A 21,156-nucleotide genomic window follows, 5' to 3' on the forward strand; every position below is an offset into this window, starting at 1 on the left:
TTATATTAGTTCTCCAACCTGCCTTTGGCTAGCAGGACTTGAACCATGGAAAACTGTCTGCCAAATGCCTTCAAAACCGATTTAAGGCAAAAACAGAATTAACACTTAAGTACACTTGGTCAAAGGTATGTGAAGTGGATTGAGTGCCCTGGAGTCAGGAAAACTCAATCTTGCTGAGTTCAAATCGGGCCTCAGACACCAGCTGTGTGAGCTGGGCAAGTCACTTACCCCTCTTTGCCTCAGTTTCCTCATCTGTAAAATGAGCTGGAAAAGGAAATGGCAAACCACTCCAGGATCTCTACCAAGAAAATCCCAAATGGGGTCAGGAAGAGTCAGATGTAACTCAACAACAACAAAGACTTGGTCAGTTGAAACACAGTTAGTTGGATTATCCTCATTTAATTTTTACCCTTTCCACACCCAACTCACCCCCACTGACAAAGATCCCAAAACCCTGCCTTCTTCCTCCTACCTCCTTAAAAATAGTTCATTGAGGGGCAGCTAGGTGGCGCAGTGGATAGAGCACCGGCCCTGGAGTCAGGAGGACCTGAGCTCGAATCCAACCTCAGACATTTAACACTTACTAGCTGTGAGACCCTGAGCAAGTCACTTAATCCCAATTGCCTCACTAAAAAAAAAAAAGTTCATTGATATATTTTATTTTTTAAAGCCAGGTTTTTTCCTCAGACATACTCAGTCTGCCCCCCCCCCCCCCCCGCCACAGACACGAACACTCGATCCTCCCTTATATTAAAGAGTCACAATTAAGTAAAACTAACCTACAAGAAGATACCTATGTTGTACACAACCATCTGCCCCTCAAACCCAAGTGTTTCATCATCTGTTCTCTGGAACCATTCTGGTCATTACAATGGCCACTACATTGCCACAGTCATAGTTCTCTGACTCATAATTTCTTCATTTTGCATCAGTTCATAAAATCTGACCATACTTTGCTGAATTCCTCCTAGTGTACTATGTTACCTCTGTGTCCCGTAAGTTGTGCAGCCACTTCCCCAATCGATGGGCAGCCACTAAGTCCCCTAATTTTTTCTACCACAAGCACTTCTATAGATATCTTACTATGTATGAGACCCTTCTGTCTTTGACAGCTTTAGGACATGTCCCCACCAGCCCCAACTACTTTTCCATATGGTCACATGGAAGAGGAGGAGAGGATGCAGATACAGGGGAAGAAGAAAGAACAGGGAAAAGGGAGAATTACTGGGCTTGTCAGTTAAGAATTGAAGACTCCTATCTTTAAAGAATGTTTTTGGTAGAATCTGCCTTCTTTCCTTTTTAGTGCCAACAGCAGGAGCATCTAAAGGGGAAGCCTTTGATATTATTTCTGTAGGAAAGTACAATGAAAATAAGGTTGGGTCTGTGGTACCTGCAAAATGGTTATAGGTTGCTCTCAGGCTTTATACAAGTTGGACTTGAATAAAACTAAACAAAAAACAAAAAACAAAAAGCCCATTCTATCTTCAGATGAATATGGCTCAACACCAATAAGTAAAAACTTTCTATCTGGAACTACACGTAGTCGTAAGATCCAATGGTGAAAAATAATCACCATACTAGTAGTGTTCAAAAAATGTTTCTGTTTACTATTCTCATTCAACAAATGGAATTAAAGTTATTAAATCCTACTGTGCATATGATAGTGTAGTAGACAGAGGGCCAGTCCTAGAGTCAGGATAACCTAGAATCACTTCTGACTTAATGCTGGCTATGTGACCATGGACAAATCAGTTGCCTTCTCAGTGCCCTAGGTAACTAAGACTGTGAGTTAACTGTTGAGTTACCCGATCTGTTAGTGCTAATGGGTTAGTTAGAAGGAGCCTCCATACGGATAAGCCCAATGAGAGAATGGGAGAATTTTTAAAAAGTGAGCAAGTCACTGTGTCAGGCACTAAAAATATAAAAAACAAAAAAAAACGCAAATCCTGTTTCAGAATTCTAACTTGGGGGCAGCTGGGTGGCACAGTGGATGGAGCACTGGCCCTGGATTCAGGAGTACCTGAGTTCAAATCCGGCCTCAGACACTTGACACTTACTAGCTGTGTGACCCTGGGCAAGTCACTTAATCCTCATTGCCCCACCAAATAAATAAATAAATAAATTTAACAACTTAATTTTACTATAATTGATTTCCTTGGTAATCTTTTGTGTTCTATTTTATGCATTTGAAACAATTCTGAGAAGGCTTCACCAGGCTAATAAAGGGGTCCACAACACAAAAAACCTTAAGAACCCCTACTCTAAAATATCTCAAGGTTCTAGCTATCCATGATCTTATTTTAGCAGAGATCCTCTAAGGTCCCCCTGAGTTCTAAAATTCCATCATGCTAATAAATATAGTTTTTAAGAATTCTGTTTATTTGGATAAGGGTCAGTACTAATGAGATTAATGCCAGGGTGCTGTCATAATCTAATTAGAAATGTGAACAGGGTTCTTAAAGTAAGATTTAGGGTACTGGAAAAAGTTCAAGTCCTTGGAAACATGCTGGTCATGTGACCTGGCAAGTCCCTAAACTTTTCAGTGTACCGGAGCAATCCTCTGAAGACTGTGCAGGGAAAGTGTTTACAGGAATTAAAGTTAGTTCTTCAACAGAAGCTACCGACATGGACAAATCATAGGTTTAATAGGAAGAAAAAAAAAAAGGTTCAGCATTTTAGAGCTGAAAGGTAGCTTTAGAGTCAGAAATTTTCCGAGTTCTTCCTGTCATGTCAGCAAGTCCCTCAGGGGTTGGACCACTGGTCTCCAAAGTGGGGGCCCCCAAAGGAGTTACCTACTTCTGGCTGATTGGGCCTGACTGTGCAACTGTGGGTAAGTCAATCTCTCTGTGCCTGAGTTGCTACATCTCTGAAATAGAGAGCTTGAGTCCTATGTCCCTTCTCACTTAAAATCTATTATCCTAAGACCCCTAAGGGGTGTGTGCTCCAAGAATTCACAGATGAGAAGATGGGCAACCTCCTGGTCTCCAACACAGCCACACCTACCCTTCACCCAGGACAGCCCACTATATTCCACTTTTCCCCATTGAGTACAATCTCCCAGCTTGCTCCCTGAATCCCTCTAGGTAAACGAAACCCAATCAGTCCCAAGTACAATCAGCATTTGGGGGCAGGTACCACTAAGCAAATTCCCAACACAGCCACCAAGAAAAAACCACTGCCGATAGGGGTGTATGATCAAGAAAGTTTGGAGACTGATGGAGATATCTAGGGTCCTTGTCAGCTGTCCTAGTCCTAAAAATTTTCAAAATAATAGTTCTGTATTTATAACTAAGAGGAGCAGAGTGCTTTACACAGTAGCAAGTATAAAGATATGATCTAAAAAAATAAAATAAAGTAAAAAAATGTTTTAAACAGAGATGGTCTAGGATATAGGGAGCTCCCAGATGATGAATTCCCTCCTACTAATGCAGGTCACTGCACCTTCTCTGCAACTTAAGAGTCTTAGAGCACTACCTGGGCATTGAGGGGTTAAGTAGATTGCCCAAGGACATACAGGAAGTGTGTGTGTCAAGGGCAAGGAGAGAACCTAGGTCTTTGGGGCACACCGGTCAACTGCCTGTCCATTACGGCAGGCTGACTGTCACCTAAACAGTACACATTTAATATATATCGGTTGTTTTGCATCCTAAGGTCCAAGAGGCTGCCGAGATAAAAGGAATTCTGGTTTTAATAAATAAACGTAAAATTTCTCTGTTACCAAGATGTTTGTTCAAGTAGTTAACATAGGTAATCGTCCTTAAATACCCCTACAAGAGCTCTCTCCTCCTGGGCAGTTATATTCATCATTCTTATGCTTTGTGACACTGCTGTGATAGCTCCTGTGGTTATGTTGAATCGACCAACAAGCATTTATTGCTGACCTACTGTTTACCAGGCACTGCTTTAGGTACTGAGGGTAAGAAGACAAAAAATGAAACCTACCCTGTTCTCAAGGAACTTGTTGTATTCTAACAGCAGAGACATGTAGATCTGTTTCTACAGGATACATACAACAGAGGAGATACAAAGTAACTGTAGAGGCTTCCTGTAGAAAGCGGCACTTGGGCTTCATCTTGAAGGAAACCCAGGATTCTCAGGGGCGGAGGTGAGGAGAGAGCGTTTCAGTGGTTGGGGGAGACCATCAGTACAAAGACTTAGAGACAAGGGATGGAACGAAGATGTTCCTCATCCAAGGTGAGGAACGACAAAGCCAGTATAGTTGGGCCTTCAAGACTGTGTAGAAAGGAATAATGTCTAAGAACGCTAGGATAGGAAGGGTCCAGGTTGTCAACCGCTCTGAAAGCCAAACTGAGGAGTGGATATTTGATCTTCGAGGGACTGGGGAGTGGCATGATCAGATGTGGACTTTAGTAAAACCCCTTTGGTGCCTGTGTGGAGAGACTCTAGCACCAAGCAGAGGTGATGAGAGGCTGAACTAGGATGGTGTTTATGGGAGCAAAGTGAAGAGGGCAGATGTTGGAGAGGCAGAAACAAGAGTTGTTAGTAACTGAAGTCCCTCAGTAAAACAAGGCTCTTTACTTGGTGCTGGGCTCTTCCAACACTTTAAGAGATGGTGTAAATCAAGGCATGCTCGTTAAATCTGAAGACACAAAATTGGGAGCAACAGTTAGGATCTTCAGAGGCTAGAGAGCATTTGATGGGATATAATCAGATGAAATCTAAAATGAAAACGTCAAGTCTTACTGAGGCAGCACAGCAGAGCAGAAAAAGTTCTGGGGATGGGCGTCAGTAGGGCCCACCCAGGGACACTTACCCATTACTTGACCCTGGGCAAGTCACTTAAGCTCTAGATGGTGCAAAGGGCTCCCTAAGAGAGAGGTTCGATCTGCTGAGGGCAGTCCCATAGGCCCTTCTAAATGTGCTCTTATAGATCCACTTCATATATAATACGAGAAAGTACGTTAGACAATGTCTGGATGGAGGAAAGCCCTGCAGTTTTCCGGGGATTGTAAATTCAATATGAATTAACAGTGTGCTGTAACAGCAGCCCAAAAGAACCATGAGATCCTGTATTGAAAGGCACAGCCTCCAAGAATACAGAGATGGTTCCACTGTGACATGTCTTGGTACAACCATAGTTCCAGACACTGTATCTTAGGACAGACACTGGTACTGATAACCAAGAAATCGTCCAGAGGAAGGCAACTAATCAAGTGATGGGCATTTTCAAAGAGATGACTATGGGCCAGATGCTGATGAAAGACCTTGAATTCATATCATATGACGGACCAGAAGGAAAAGGAAAGACCTGGCTTGCAGATGAAAGACTTAGGAAAGGCACTGGGGTATAGTGGCTGGCCGGCTCTATTTGGAGTCAGAGGAACTGAGCTGGCATCCCAGTCCCGTCACCTGGGTAAGAAATTAACCCTCTCTGAGCCTCAGTCTTTTCATTCCTAGAATGAGAGGGTTGGACTAAATGACATCCACTCGTCCCTTCCAGTCTTGACATGACAGTTCTTTTCAAGTACCTGAAAGACTGGCATATGGAAGAGGGCAGATCTAGGAATAACAGATCAAAGCTGCAGAGCTAAATTTACCTAAAAGTGGTGAATCTGCCTAGAAGTGGAATAAGTGGTTTGTTTCAAGAGCTAGTGGATTCCTGTCGCTGGGAGTTTTTAAGCAAAGGCTGCAAGACCACTGGCCCACGATGTTGCACAAGGGATTCTTTTCTAGCTAGGGGTCGGACCAGATGGTCACCGAGGTGCTGTCCAGCCGTGGAAATCGGTGATTCGGTAGCAGCTGCTAACTTTTCGTTTGTTTCTCCCTTCTCTCCCTAACTAGACTTCAGGCGGGGCTATGTATGGTTCTGCTATTCCGGACCAGACCTTTACCCGGTACTAGCTGATTAACCAGCGAAGTCTCTTAAGCGCCCTGAGCCCGTTTCCTCGGCTGTAAAATGAAGGGGCCGGGCCGGGCCGGCTTCCGAGCCGCTCCAGCCATAAGACGTGCTTTGAAGCAGCCGAAGTTAGGAAAGTTACTTTCTCTCCCTCCCGGCACAGACGGCTCCGGACCGAGCCGACGCAGGAGGCCGAGGCCGCTGACAGCAGAGCCGGGTTTTCCTCTCTCCCCTCAAAGTTTGCTGGGTCGTGTGCCCCAGCCTTCCACTTCGGGGGCCTCTGCCGGGGAGGGACCCGGGCACGCTCCCCCGGCGCACCCCGAAATCACCGAGTATCGGCCCCCGGCCCCGACCTGCCGCGTCTGCCACCCACCGCGCGCCCCTCCCGGGGGAAGCTCTGCCCTCCCCAAGGTACCAGGCTTGTTTGCTCGGGCCGCGGGCTCCGAGGCCGGAGGCTTAGCCCCGAGGGTCCGCCCGTGTTTTCTGCCCCTGCAGGGACTTCTCGGGGCACCCATGGTCGCGCTGGGAAACGGGGGGGGGGGGGGGCCCCCCCGCCCTGCCCCGGTCGGGCCCAGCGCCCCCCGGCCGGCCCGCGGCGGGCGGGGGGCCGCAGAGGGAGGCCCCGTGGGGGTGTGTCGGGCCGGGCCGGGCCGGGCCGGGCCTCCCGCGCGTCTCGCGGCGGGGCCGGGCGGCGGAGGCGAGGCCGGGCCGCGCCGGCCGAGACACTCACCTCGGGCCGTGGGGGACGGGTAGAGCTTCTCGGCCTTGTGCAGGAAGCGCAAGGCCCGGTCGCGGTTGCCGGCCTCCAGCGCCTCCCGGGCGATCTCGATGCATTTCTCCGCCTCGTCCCGGTTCCCCTCCATGGCTCGCTCCTTCTTCCGTTTCCTCCGGCAGCGCAGCGAGAAGGGGGCGGAAGCCAGAGCGGCGGAGGCGGAGGCGGGAGGGCGGGCCGGGGCGGGGCGCCCGAGGGGGAGAGGGGGCCGGGCCGCGCGGGCGGGGGAGGGGCCGGGCCGGGCCGGGCCGGGCCGGGCGGCCTGACGGGCGGCGGGCCTCGGAGGGGCGGGCGGGCCTCGGAGGCGGCGGACGGAGGGCTCCGCCTCCTCACGGGCGGCCTCCCGGCCCAGCGGCTGCGGCGGCTCTGCCTAGGGCGGGCTGCATCCCGGACCCCGACCCCGGCCGGGGACTAGCGCCCAGGTGGGCCCGGGTCAGGCGGTGCAGGGGCTCGCGAGGCCGGGGTGTCGAAACGTCCGAACCGGATCCGCAGAGCGAAGCTGGGAGGGCGCAGGAGCCGGGCGGAGCCTACCAACCGGGGCCCGCCAGCGGGGGGGACGGGTGGCACCACCGAAGCCCCGGAGAGGGGGGGACGGGCCGTCACCACTGCGGCGCCCGGGGCGCTGAATGCTCGATCCCGCGGCTGGGAGGCAGCCCCGGCCCCGGTCCGGACCCGTCCTCCATAGGCCGTCCAGCCCCGCCCCCCACGCCGAGAAAGCCCTGGCCCCGGGGATGTGGCAGGGATGGGGTGACTGCAGTGCGGGGCTGCTCCCAAACCCCGTCTGAGCGGCGCTTCGCCGGGGCGTTCGGGATTGCGGGCTCCTAGGGGGCGCTAGGGGAACCGTCTCCCCGCCGAACCTCCCCGGAGTTCACCCGGCCGCGGGCGCCGAGTTACCGGCTCCATGGTAACCCGAGAGTGGCGTGCAGGAGGCGGGGCCAACAGGAGGCCGGCCTCCCCGCCCACCCGCAGTCTCTGCGCACAGAGCGGGCCAGGTGCGATTTGTGCGAGCCTCCTTAACCCCGCCCCCAGCTAGGGGTCTTCTCCCAAATACGCCTCCCGTCCGAAAACAGCTGATAGCCACCAAACCTCCACGGGAGGACAAGTTACTGGCCAGCAAGAGGCTTGGTCTGCAACTGCTGTAGTGGCGGCCGCAGCACACTGAGCCACTGGCCCCCACGCCAATACGACTTTTCCTAGTCAGCTTCACACCTGTCCCAGGACACCCCCTTTGAAGGTCTGGTCCTCCCAGACTGGCAACAAGCCCTCAGTGGCCTCGGGCTGAATTCTCGGTCAAGGCCATTTCCTTAGACCATTTGGGAAAGAACCACTGATCTACTGGACTGTCTTGTACCAACTAAACTGACCGACTAAAGCACAGGCCATTAAAATCCAGGTTTTGGCTGTGAAATCCCTATGTTTCTGAGTGTATTTATGTGTGTGTTCACAGATAAAACAGTACAAGAGACTTAAATGTCTGCAGCCCAAGACCAAGCCTAATAATTAAAGCTAATGATAAACATTCAAATAAACGTTGAGAACCTGAAAAAATAAAAAACAAATCCTAACATACTATATTTGGTAAAGAAACCAGAAATGAGTATAAGTGGTTTTGTGGTGAACACTAGCCCTTTATAAAAAGATTCTATACAAGTATTTAAGATACATTCATTAATAGCAATCAATCATCCTTCTTTGATAGGCTTAATGCTTTTACTTTCATTCTTAGGCCCCAAACTATAGTTTGGTCTACTTCACACCCAAGGGCTGTTTCAGGATGAGTTGCTTATGTCTCGATTTGCCTTTCTGTGGCTAGCTATGGGAACATCTTTTTCTAATTAAGATGATGTTTGGCAAAGTTATGACGTTAGTGGGGACAAAGGTACATATGCATGTACACAAACTGAGTTAAAGACCTTGCTGACAGGCCTCAACATTTGAAAAAAGCTGTCACGACCTTTAATCATTTTATTAAGGCTGCAGATGCATTTGATTTGTTTCTGGGCTGATCAGGAAAAACCTTCGTTTAAGTGACCAGGACACGTGTGTGTTTTCAAGAGGCTCATTTGAGTTGAAAGCATTTGGATCAAAATAGACCCACGTCTCTGCTACAAAACATGACAATTCAAAAAACAAACTTGTTTTGGATATGACCTTTATTGAACTTATCCACCAGAGTGGAAATAAAAGTCTGTACAAAACCAAATGTTTGTTACTATAACTTCTGCATCACAATTAATATCCAAACAGATTTTTAAAAACAGTCAACTCAATCAAAACCCACTACTTCAGAATCAATAGCTTCTTTGAAGCCACAGTAACACTTAAATATGGTTAAGACTTCAATGCAGAAATTTGGTTGGCTGGTAAGCTAAGTAAGCTTCCAACTTAATCAAAATAGAATTACAAAAAGGCAAAATTGTGGTTTTCACAGAGATACAGTCCACTGGAAATCACCAACACTGGACAGTTGTTAAGAGTATTTAGAGTCCTGAGATAACATGGAATCCAGGCATCCTTTAAACAGTCTTCTGTTGTCCTTTCTTTCCAATCAGAGATTTATGGATGTGTGGAATCACACCTATAAGAGTGGTGTTAAAGGATTAGAAGCTTTCCTTTTTAAAGCATGATGCAAATTCCCTTGTTAAGAGCACTAAAATACGGTCTTAGATCTGCCCCTCTTCCGAGTGCTTAATTAAAGGTCATTCCTCCGACTTCCAAGAGGAACATGAAAGCGGGGGCTGCCTCGTTAGGGGATCTGTTAATCCATCTGTTTCGGGGAGCTGGCATGCAGAATGAGTACAAACTGCCTTTTCTACAGCCTGTCAGCGTTAGGGGCAGCCGACGTCAGCTACGTACCCCCGCCGGCGATCGTTGCCTTTATCAGCGAGTCCAACTCCTCGTCCCCACGAATGGCCAGCTGCAAGTGGCGAGGAGTGATGCGCTTCACCTTCAAGTCTTTCGATGCGTTTCCCGCCAGCTCAAGCACCTGCGGGAAGCCCTGACATCAATGGGGTCTGGGGCGGCTCGGCTGCGGGCACTGGGTTCCGCGGGTGGGCGGCCCGGGGGCGGGGCGGGGCGGGGCGGCCTCGGGCTCCCCCTGGCGTCCGGAGGCGGCCGGCTCGGCTCGGCGCCCCTTCCCTTCCCTTCCCCTCCCTGCCCTGCCCGTCCCGCGGAGCGCGCCGGCCCCTTACCTCGGCGGTCAGATACTCCAGGATGGCCGCGCTGTACACGGCGGCGGTGGCCCCCACGCGGCCGTGGCTCGTTGTCCGGGACTTCAGATGCCGGTGGATGCGGCCGACTGGGAACTTAAAAACACGCACAAGCATGCACAAACGAGGTCCGGCCGGGCGCGGACCCGGCTCGGGCGGCGCTCCCGCCAAATCTCGACCCGGGGCCGGGGGAGTGGGGGGGTGCCGCTCCGGTCACACGTGACCGCCTTCCCCGCCGCCCCCCTCCCGCCCCAGGCCGCGCGCGAGGGGGGCCCCGCCCGCCCTCCCGAAGGGGCGATCCGGCGGCGGGCGGAGGCCCACGGCGGCGGGCCCCACTGACCTGCAAGCCAGCCCTCTGCGAGCGGGAAACCGCCTTTGTCTTCGCCTTTCCGGAGTCCTTCCCAGCCTTCCCGCCAGCCTGGAGGGGGCACACACCCATGCGGGCGGGAGAACGGGCCGGGGGTGGAGGTTAGCCGGGCCGCCCGGACCCCTCCCCCTCCGCGGGGCCTCCCAACGCCCGGCCCGAGCATTTCCCCGGGGCGCGAGCGGGCGGGGGATGGGAGCAGGGAGGGGAGCCGCCCCCGCCTCCCCCGGGAAATCCGCGGCCGCCCGCCCGCCCCGGCGGCGCTGGACGAGCCGCGCGCAGGCCGCCGGGAGCGCGCGCGCGCCCTGCCCCGAGCCCGCGCGGCGCCGCGCACGCGCGCCACCAACCGTCACCGTCGCCGCCGCCGCCGCCACGAGACCGGAGGCGGCTCCCTCCCTCCATCCCTCCCCCCAACCGTCCGCCTCTCCTCCGCTTCTTCCTCCTCCTCCTCCCTCGCCTCTCGTCCAGGCGCGCGCGCGCGCCCCTAACCGCCGCTTCTCCCCCTAGTCCCCGGTGTGTAACGGTACCCTCCCCCCTCCCCTCCCCCTTCTCCAGCCGGGAAGCAGCCCGCGGAATCCTTCAGGCGCTTCTGCTAAGTTTACCATTTTGAGTTGTGCGTGAAGCTCTCGCACACACGCTCACGGCAGAGAACGGACCAAGCAAACACCCGGGCAGAGACCCCGCCGGCTACTGCTCTGGCGCACCGCGATTCAAACTGCGCTGTCTCCCGCCTTCCCCGCTCCCTTTATACTGCAGAATGTTCCCTCATCCGGGAACTCGGATCGCCCCCCGCACCAATGGCTGCCACTCGCCCTGGAGACGCGTCCTCGCCGCCTCAGCCAATGAGCACGAGAGGCAAGAGAACGTAGGGGCGGGCTTCTCGCCGCTCTAGCGAGAACTGGTGTTGGGGTGGGGGTTGGGGGGGTAATGAAAGGGAAGGCTAGAGGGAGGGAGGGGAAGAAATGGAGCAAGTTAAGGCGCTCAAGCGTAGAAGCGAGCCAGCCGGCGTCACGTGATGGGGGGGGCGGCGCGGGGGAAGGGCGCGCGCCGAGACTCCCCGCCAGGGCGCCCGTGCATGCAAGCCCAGTGCTGCGCGCCCGCGGGCTCCGCGCTCGGGGATCCAGCCCCCGGGGGGCGTGAGATGCTCCAGGCCGCTGAACCCCAGCCTGTACCCACCCCGCCGCCCCTCCCTCCTCACCGCCTTCCCCAACCCCACGCCTTTGACTCTCGGGCCAGCATCCCCTCCTCACCCATCCAGTCAACGGGGCCTGGAAAAGAGACTCACCACGTCCCGATTAACCGTGGCAGGCTGGCGTTTTCGCGGCAAACTACCCTCCGTCGGCAGCCAATAGCGGGCCGGCAGGCATGCACGAGCCGCGGCAGGGGGTCCCCGCCGAGCCCCAAAGAAGCGGCCACAAAGGAGGGGGGGAGGGAGTTCAAACAAAAAGCGAGGCGCGATGTGAGGCGAGCCTCCCCTGGTAAATGGGCCGCTGGTCCGGGTGCGTGGCTCCCCGACAGTGACCGCCGCCGGTCCGGGTGAGCCGCCGCACGCGGAGCTCCCGGGCGCGTCCCGGCAGTCCGGGCTCATTAGCCCTCACTTACTCGGACTGGCATCGGCGAATGCGTAAGCTGACTCTCTGCGCTACCCACTAGGTGTTGCGGCTGGAGGGCAGCGTTATTTACTCGCAGGCACCAGACTTCCAATGAAAAACAGAACAGAACAACGCCCGATGGTTTAGGTTTCCGGTCCAATTATTTTGACAAGTTACAGAAAGCACTCCCACTGTCTGAGGGCGGGGGCAAGGGGGGCAAATTATAAGGGGAAAAGCCCGGCCGAACCTGGGTCAGAATCAGAACCGGGATGCGGGCGCCCTGTTTCTATAGCACTGGCTGCTGGGCTCGCCAACACCCGGGCTAGGGAACAGGGAAGTTGCCTGGACCTCCGCTGCTGGACAGGGACTTGTGTGTTCCTGACCGGTCCGTTCCCTCCAATACACCGCTGGGCCGACCCACCCGACAGCCGCAGCGAGGAGGTCATCACCGGGAGGGAATATCAAACCATCCTAATATTGGGGCAGGGAAAGGCCAAGATGCTCCCAGAGAGCATCCTTTTGTGCCAACATAAAACAAAAATCTGGCAACTTCAGTGACTTCCTTTCCAAGTTAAAGAGAGAACTACCACATCAAGAGCTAGGTTAGAGTTCAGCCGGGGAGCGTTTCAAACTTCTGAAGTCACTCTGGCTAAAATAGTTTTTGAAGGAGATGTTTGCAGAAGATCTTCGCTATCACTCTCGATCCCCCACCTCACCCCCATCTCTACCTGGGCCTTCCAGGATTGAGAGACTGGCAATGAAGGGGGTGGGGGGCGGTGCAAGGTCTCCCCTTCGCTGAGTTACCCCTATATCCAAACCACTTTGGGTGGGGAGCAGGGAGGGGAAAGTGTAAAATGATCTCAGAGGCGAGAGCTTCGAGGGAGTGGATGAGAACAAGATTGTGAGTTCAAATGAATCAGTTAGCTTTGCACCCAGTGAAGAACATGTTTTGAAGGTCACGGATTGCACTCTTGACCCAGGCCAGCCACACAGCTCACAAATACATACCTCTGATTACAAGGGAGATCAAATCGGTGAATTTTCTCAGCCCAAACCTATTATCACCGCTGGAAAAACAACTCAGAGCTCAGTTGACAGACTACATCGTTTTTGTATACAAGAAAAGTACCTCACCGGAATTTCCCCTGCATCCATAGTTAGAGGAACTTCGGTCTCCCAGAAATAAGAATTCATGCCACGAATTTCAGTCCTTCATTAGAAACTGTTGCTCCCTCATCTTTTTTTTTAAACTTTGTACTTAGTACTCTGAAATAGATTGTGATATTTATGTATTTTATGTCTCTTATCAGTCAAAAATGATTAACACCTGCTTTGCATTCCCTGACGGACCATGACTTGTATTTCATTCCCCTTTGAGCATCTAACAAGCTGGAGGATGCCTTTAATAAATGTTGGGTGATTTGTTAACTTCATTTATCTGGCTATCTAGTGAGTTAGGCTACACTCATACAGAATGGAAAGGACCTGAGAAATCAGTGATGAGGAATCCCTGATGTGATCACCCAGCCTCCACTTGAAGACTGCCTCCCTTCATCTTCTAGCATCCTGGTTCCAGCCTCTGCTTCTAGGGTCTGGTGTCTTGGTACCCTAGAGCCCAGGACTCCAAATTTTCAAAAGACCAGCATTTATAAGCTAGAACCCAGCCCCAGCTCCAGACCTGCCCTGATGCTTGTCCAGCTGCTAGACATATCCCCCTTGCCTTTCTCCCCCTCTAGCTCTTGGATCCATATTCAAATCAACACAATGATTCAAGGAAAGGATGTCACGATAGCAGTGAGTTCCTAGGCCAAAACACTCTTTCCAGGCAACCACTTCCCCATATGTGTAGTAGTCTATTCCCATTAGGATATAAACTCATCTAGAGCAGAAACAGTTTTGATTTTTGAACTTGTATCTCCAGTGCTTGGAACACAGTAAGCACTTAATAAAAAAAAAATTAATTATTGGGGAACTTAACTTCTCAAGGAGCCCTACTTTGGAACAGTTCAAATTGTTAGAAAGCTTTTCCTCCCATCAAGCTGAAATCTGCCTGCTACTCTGAAACACAGGATCGTATAATTTTGAGCTAAAAGAGGACTGAGAGATAATCTAGTCTATTGTGGGACAAGCCTTAAACAGATTCAAGGTTTAAAATAAAACTGTGGAAGATAAAACACAAATTAAAACTAAGTTTAATGAGACAAGTTTCAAAAGGATAGAAAATATTACCTTGGGTAGTCACCAGGAACAATAATCATGCAGAAAAGAAGGCAACAATTTACCCCTCCCCGAGGCAATTGCAGAATTGAGTACTCCTCCCCTCCCCCCAGGGCTAAGCCTCTTTATATTTCAAGGGTCAGAAACCCCGCCCTCCCCATCCCTTTCTTAAGGGGCCAACCTACTTTACCAACTGCTTGAGATGCCTAATGTGTATGTAATTCTGGAAGGGGCCACAGAGGAGGAAGAAGCTAGGAAGAGAAGAGGTGGGATGGATCATTCATTCCTCCCCAACTTGCTATCCCCGTAAAACCAACCCAGTTCTCACCACGCGGTTTAACTCATTCATTTCCTAGAGGAGCACTAACTAATAGACCCTAGATGGGTTGTGGCTCACTAGGTTGCATAAGTAGGCGGTAGAGCTTGAATGTCAATTGAGGTTCTGACTCCAGCTTGTCCTCATTAATGCACTGTGTTCTCTGTTGTTCTTACTTCTGCTAGCCAAGGTGAGGTTAGATCCTCTAATTCCTTTTCCAAGGCAGTTCTTCAAATACTTGAGACTGCTATCATGCCCATTCAAAATATTCTTTTCTTCTAGACTAAACAGACTTGCCCAACTCCTTTAACCAATAATATAAAGTGACAGTCTAGAGTGCCTCGCCTGGAGTCAGGAAGACTCATCTTTCTGAGTTCAAATCTGGCCTCAAAAAAAACAAAAAATCGGGGCGGCTAGGTGGCACAGTGGATAAAGCACCGGCCCTGGATTCAGGAGTACCTGAGTTCAAATCTGGCCTCAGACACTTGACACTTACTAGCTGAGTGACCCTGGGCAAGTCACTTAACCCCCATTGCCCTGCAAAAAAAAAAATCAACCAAATCTGGCCTCAGTTACTAGCTGTATGACCCTGGGCATGTCACTTAGCCCTGTCTGCCTCGGTTTCCTCATCTGTAAAATGAGCTGGAGGAGGAAATGGCAAACCAGTCTAGTATCTTTGAAGAGAAAACCCCATCTGGAGACACAACTGAAAAAACGACTGAACAACAACAAAGTTATTGCCCTAGTAAATCCCTTCTAGATATTTTCCACCAGTATTCTTCCTCAAATGAGGAGCCTACAACCTCCAGACATAGTTTGACCAGGGCTTTGTGCATTATCCTCATCTTAACTGCTGTTAGCCTCAGTTTCCTCATCTGTAAAATGGAAATAATAACATCGCCTGCCTCCCAGGGTTGTTGTGAAGACCAAATAAGATAATATTTATTGTTGTTGTTATTCCATCTGATCCTCACAAGAAGGTAGGTGCTATTGCTATTATTCCTATTTTGTAGATGAGGAAAATGAGGCTGAGAAGAGCTCTAAAGTGTCTGAGATAGCATTAGAACCTCCTTTATTCTGGAGTTTATACTCCTATTAAAACTTAACTTTTTCCTTATTTATGTTTTTTGTTAGGTTAGAGCCTAACTTTTTTTTTTAATTCAAGTGCAGTACTTAACATTCAGCCCTTTTGAATTTTATGCGATTTGTTTTGGTTCGTTATAATCTTTCCAGATATTTTTGGACACCAGTTCTGTATTATCTCTCCATCCCAGCTTCATGATCTCTTCATATTTGATAGGGGCAGTCAAGTGGCCCAGTGTTTAGAGTATAAGGTCTGGAATCATATAGACGCATCTTCCTGATTTCAAATCTGACCTCAGATACTTATTAGCTATATGACCCTGGACAAGTCATTTAACCTTATTTGCCTCACTTTCCTCATCTGTAAAGTGAGCTGGAGAAGGAATGGCAAACCAGTATCCTGGCCAAGAAAACCCCAAATGAAGTCATGAAGAATTGACATGGCTTAAAAATGACTTTGAGAGAGACATATTTAATAATAATGACATTTTTATATTCACACAGGTCTTGAGAAAATTGTTGAGAGCATTTCTGTTCAGTATAGATCTATTCAAGTCTGATCCAGTTTTAGGCTTCTGACTGAACAAAACTACGAAAATATTTGAGAGCCCAACAATATGCAAATCATGTTCCAGGTGCTATGGACAGATCTAACAAAACAAAACAAAACATCTCATTCCTGTCTTCAAGGTCCTTACCTGAAGTCTAGTTTAGAGAACTACAAAAACATGTGACAAGTGGGATTTCAGTGTAACCACGTAAGAGTTCACTTAAAAGACCATTATTGTAATAGTCTAAGCATGAAGTAACAGGATCCTGGGCTATGATTGTGACAGTGAGAAGAAAAAGAAAGTGAAAGGAAGAATCAATAGGATTTAGAGTCTATTTAGGTCATAGGAAGGGAAAAAGGGTAGAAGAAGGGGAGTCCAGGATGACTCAGGTTTTAAAACTGGATGACTGGGAATAATGGTGCTGCTATCTTGTTTGTCCTTCATTCTGAAAGGGGACCTCAGCATAGGGGTGATGTCATGACTTGCAGTGAATTGAATTTCAGTGAGGGAGAGCTATACAAGGTCACCAACCTCTCTCCTCTAGAGCCATCTGGGTCCAGTGGTGAGGTATAGATCAGAACCACCAACCCAATGTTTTAAGGCAATTGGAGTTAAGTGACTTGCCCAGGGTCACACAGCTAGTAAGTGTCTGAGGTGAGATTTGAACTCAGGTCCTCCCAACTTCAGAGCCAGTGCTCTATCTACTTCACCACCTAGCTGCCCCAGTGCTGCTATCAACAGAAATAGAGACGTTCTCAGTGGGTAAATTGAGGGTCAAGTAGGAGATAACTCCGTCTTAGATATGTCCATTTCAGGTGACTAGAGGGAAAGCAAACATTTTCATGAAGTAAGTGAGAGTATGGCAGGTACTACAGACTCAGATCAGGGCTAGGGATAAAAATTTGAGAGTCAAGAACAGCTAGGTGGCGCAGTGGATAGAGCAGCGGCCCTGGATTCAGGAGGACCTGAGTTCAAATCCGGCCTCAGACACTTAACACTTACTAGCTGTGTGACCCTGGGCAAGTCACTTAACCCCAATTGCCTCACACAAAAAAAAAAGGTGATCAACACCTCGGTAGGAGGCAGGATGATGCAATGTACAAATTGTTAAACTTGGAGTCATGGACACTGAACTGCAAATCCTAGCTTTGTGATCTTGGACAAGTTATTTATTTTCTTGAAGATTCCTCTATAAAGTGAAATGAGTATAGACTCCTAAAGCCCCTTCCAGCTCTCGATATCTGATCCTTTGATCCAAAAAGAAAGCACTCAGTATCAAACAGTACAGAGAAGATCAGTGGGTCATGGGATTTAAATCTAGAAGGAACATGTAGTCCAAACCTCTCATTTTGTTTTGAATGAATGACAAAGCACACATGCCAAGAACTTTGCCGACTGATAAGTTTGCAAAAGCAAAGACAGTTTCTATCCTCAGGGACCTCACAATTCTTTTTAAAAAATAATTTTCATTTTTTGTTAGTATTATGTACTTGACAGACATCAGCAAACACACACATTTCCATATACAAAGAATAGAAAAACAAAAGGATTGAATACAGAATCTCTATTATGTACAGCATGGGTTTTAAAAAAATATATCAAACTCAACATTGCACCTACAAAGCCAGTCTGTTTTTCTGTATCTCCCTTCTCTTCTATACACTAAAAAAAAGTTTCACTGATAATCTTTTCATTCTTTTCTTATTTTTGGAGGCATCACACATCAATTCAAGCTTTGGCTCCCCAAAGCCTTCCTCTGTGACAAATAAGAATGGGCAATCCACACATGCAGATCATGTGTGAAAATGTATATCTCATTCTGTGGTTTTATTCAAAGGCTCTTTATTGATTATAATTTTTATTATTGCATTGTGAACAGTAAAGGAGGTATTGAATATCTTTGCCTTTGGAGATTTGTTTATTAAGGATTTTAGTCCCTAGCACGTGATCAGCTTTTATAATAATGCTATGTACAACCGAGTGAATATGTTTTAATTGCTATTCAGTAATTACCAGAAGGTTTTTGTATCTAACTTTCCTAAAATTCTATTTGGGTCCATAACTTTTTTCTTGTCTGTATTTTTTGTTAAATTAAGGACACATTGAGAACACTATCATAGTTTTGCTATCTATTTTCCCCTGTAATTCAATTAACTTTTAAGTACTTAGAAACATTAGCATTTGGGGTTTATGTGTGTGTGCTGTTGTTGTTATTGTTCAATGTTAATATTATTATTGTTAAAAGTACTGGTATTGGGGGCAGCTAGGTGTTGCAGGGGATAGAGCAGCAGCCCTGGATTCAGGAGGACCTGAGTTCAAATCAGCCTCAGTCACTTGACACTTACTAGCTGTGTGACCTTGGACAAGTCACTTAACCCTCATTGCCCCCCCTCAAAGCCCCCAAAACCAAATAAATGAATGAACGAATGAATAAAAAAAAGTACTGGTATTATTTATCATGCCTTTGAGTATATTGTATTTTTCTTCTTTTAACCATATCTATTTTTACTACTGCCTTGTCTGAGATAATTGCTACCTTCATTTTATTTTTTTTATTTTTATTTTTAATTTTTTTAAAGATTAACGCTTCGTATTTATTGACAGTAAAAGATAAGAGGAGGGGCAGCTGGGTGGCGCAGTGGATGGAGCGCTGGCCCTGGATTCGGGAGTACCTGAGTTCGGATCTGGCCTCAGACACTTGATACTTGCTGGCTGTGTGACCCTGGGCAAGTCGCTTGGCCCCCATTGCCCCGCAAAAAAAAAAAAAAAAAAGATAAGAGGAGGTAGGTTTGGTGGTCAACACAGGCTAAATTGCAGAAGGCCATGTTTGGGACTAGACAAGCCCCTCTTCCCCCTCCATTCCCCACTTTAATCAATTCCACCAGATCCCTTCACCATTGCCAAAGATGTCCTTCATGCCCTCCTCCCTCCCTCTTTCAATGGATAACATTTGTCTCAGAATCAGGAAGTACTAAGGACCTCCTAGGGGGGAGGGAGAATTAGGGGAGTGTGCCACCTAGGCCACACCTTGAGAATAAAAAAGAAAAATGAAATTTGGCCACTGTATTTAAAAAAAAAAGTTAGGAAAAACTGTTAGGTTGGGCTACCCCCATCCCGGGGCGGTAAAGGCTGGTGACCTGGGAGCAGGGTAGACTCCTGCCTGCCCCTGACTCAGAGGGTCTTGCCTCTTCCTTCTGAGATGACATCCTCAGGCTGGGCACGCATGTACCATTCAACCCAGTATCCATCATAGATGGCCACATCAGGCTTGCCACAAAGATAAGCACCCAGGGCCACATGGCAGGCAGTGGCACCTGAGCCACAAGTTGCCACCAGGGGCTGTGAGAGGTCCACCTTCTTGTCCTGGAACAGTTTTTGGATGGTGTCAGGGCTCTTCTCCAGGCCCTCCTCAGTCAGAAAATCGATAAAGGGGATGTTCAAGGTGCCAGGGATATGACCAGGTCTGATACCTTCCCAAGGTTCTGGTTCAATGCCCCTGAAGTGCCCTTCAACTCAGGCATATACAACTTGGAACCAGACGTTGTCCTTCATATCTTCCTAGGTCTTCACAAACATCGGGTTTAGGGTGGCCTGGAATTCTGCTTGAATTGGGCGGGCCCTGCCAGAGCTCAGAGGATACCCTTCCCGCTTCCAGTTCCTTAGCCCTCCATCCATCAGAGAGACAGTGTCGTGCCCGAAGGCCCTGAACATCCACCACACTCGGGGGGCAGAGTAGGAGCCCTGGTCGCTACTGTCATACACCACCACGTGGGTGCCGTTCCCCATCCCCAGCTTGCCAACGTACTCAGCAAAGTCCACGGCGTTGGGCAGCATGTGGTCGTAAGGGGACGTCCGGTCACTGCAGAGGTCAATGTCAAAGAAGGTCGCTCCAGGGATGTGACCTTCTTCAAACTCCTGCTGAGGGTCTCATTTCATCTTTGGCAGGTACCACGAGGCATCCAGCCACTTCAGGGGCTGGGAAGCCTTCAAGGACTCAGCCACCCACTTGGCAGATACCAGGGCTCTGAAGAGGGATCCTGCGGCCATGACACTTGGCTTTTGGCCAGCTTCTGTCTGACTGGGAGACTCCTGGGACCCTCTAGGCATGTTAGGGGCCAACCCAGGCTGGCGGCTTCTCCGCCCCCTCCCCTGCGCTACCTTAATTTTTAAAAAAGTTTGTCTAGGACTTAATGAATTATTTTCCAGTCCTTCATTTTAACATGTGAATATTTATATTTCAAGTGTTTTTTAAAAACAACAAATTGTTAGATTTGACTTTCTAACCCATTCTGTCTTCCTTCTTCCCTTTTATGAGTGAATTCATGACATTTACATATGGTTAATTGTTTATTTTCCTCTAACATTTCCTCTTAGACTTTTTCCTCTTTTACTCCTGCTTCCTTCTTTACAAAAAGAAAAAGGGAATGAAAGAGATAATATGATGAATATTAGTAGTCAATAATTAAAATGGTGTGCTTTAATTTTACTTTTCCTCCTCTCTCCACCTCACCTAGATCCCAAACATTTGTTCTTATAGTCTTTTTGTTTTTGTTTTTAGTGAGGCAATTGGGGCTAAGTGACTTGCCCAGGGTCACACAGCTAGTAAGTGTTAAGTGTCTGAGGTCGGATTTGAACTCAGGTACTCCTGACTCCAGGGCTGGTGCTCTATCCACTGCGCCATCTAGCTGCCCCATATAGTCTTTTTTTTTTTTTTTTGCCCTTGAATTTCACCTTTAATATCTACCCTCCAAAGTTGCACTTTATTTTGCTCGTCTGTCTATTCCCTTTCCTCACCTCTATCCTTTCTCTTGAACTACTAGCCCCTTATGCCTGATCCCACCTGTTTCTCAGTTGAGTTTAATGTAGTTCTGCCTCTGACCTTTTTCTGTATATGGGTTCAACCCTCTTTTTTCTAGTTCAGATAAGAGTGAGACTTATGAGGTATCTACTTTTGCCACCCCATCCTTTGTGATTTTATATTCATCTTCCTGCATACTACAATTATGAGAAATAGTCTACTGTTCTCTCTTCTTCCTCATTTTCTTCCCTAATATATTTATTTTTCCTCCTTTTTCTTTCCTTTCTTAAAGCCATAACAATAAAACAAAACTAAACAATGTTTGCCTTCCTTAACTCCTTGACCCTTGAAGACAATGGAGTTTGGAAAGAATATTAATCTTTTCCTCTATTAAAAT

The 21,156-nt window shown here is 48.8% G+C and overlaps 2 protein-coding genes and 1 pseudogene across 4 annotated transcripts in view; all 3 read right to left on the reverse strand.

Annotated features, from left to right (window-relative positions):
• The window catches only part of DNAJB14 (DnaJ heat shock protein family (Hsp40) member B14), a 101,432-nt gene extending 94,632 nt beyond the window's left edge, over positions 1 to 6,800 (reverse strand). Inside the window, exon 1 of one of the 2 annotated variants that reach the window (XM_043970974.1) lies at positions 6,588 to 6,800. In XM_043970974.1, the coding sequence (XP_043826909.1) occupies positions 6,588 to 6,720 (133 nt within the window). In that variant the 5' untranslated portion in view covers positions 6,721 to 6,800. The remainder of the gene's footprint in view (positions 1 to 6,587) is intronic. The other variant, XM_043970975.1, reaches the window with a different exon arrangement.
• Positions 6,801 to 8,764: 1,964 nt separating this feature from the next.
• On the reverse strand, positions 8,765 to 10,958 carry LOC122732820 (histone H2A.Z). 2 transcript variants are annotated; one of them, XM_043973220.1, is made up of 5 exons: positions 10,805 to 10,958; positions 10,179 to 10,256; positions 9,821 to 9,934; positions 9,486 to 9,615; positions 8,765 to 9,207 (listed from the first exon to the last, which is right to left on the reverse strand). In XM_043973220.1, the coding sequence occupies exons 1-5, from the start codon at positions 10,805 to 10,807 to the stop codon at positions 9,146 to 9,148; spliced, it is 387 nt and encodes a 128-aa protein (XP_043829155.1). In that variant the 5' UTR covers positions 10,808 to 10,958; the 3' UTR covers positions 8,765 to 9,145. The 2 variants fall into 2 exon arrangements, with proteins under 2 accessions (XP_043829155.1, XP_043829153.1); XM_043973218.1 differs by lacking the exon at positions 10,805 to 10,958 and having other exon boundaries at positions 10,179 to 10,292.
• Positions 10,959 to 19,132: 8,174 nt separating this feature from the next.
• On the reverse strand, positions 19,133 to 20,083 carry LOC122732924 (annotated as a pseudogene).
• Positions 20,084 to 21,156: the final 1,073 nt, after the last annotated feature.

This window comes from Dromiciops gliroides, chromosome 6 (genome assembly GCF_019393635.1).
Source record: "Dromiciops gliroides isolate mDroGli1 chromosome 6, mDroGli1.pri, whole genome shotgun sequence".
NCBI lineage: Eukaryota > Metazoa > Chordata > Mammalia > Microbiotheria > Microbiotheriidae > Dromiciops > Dromiciops gliroides.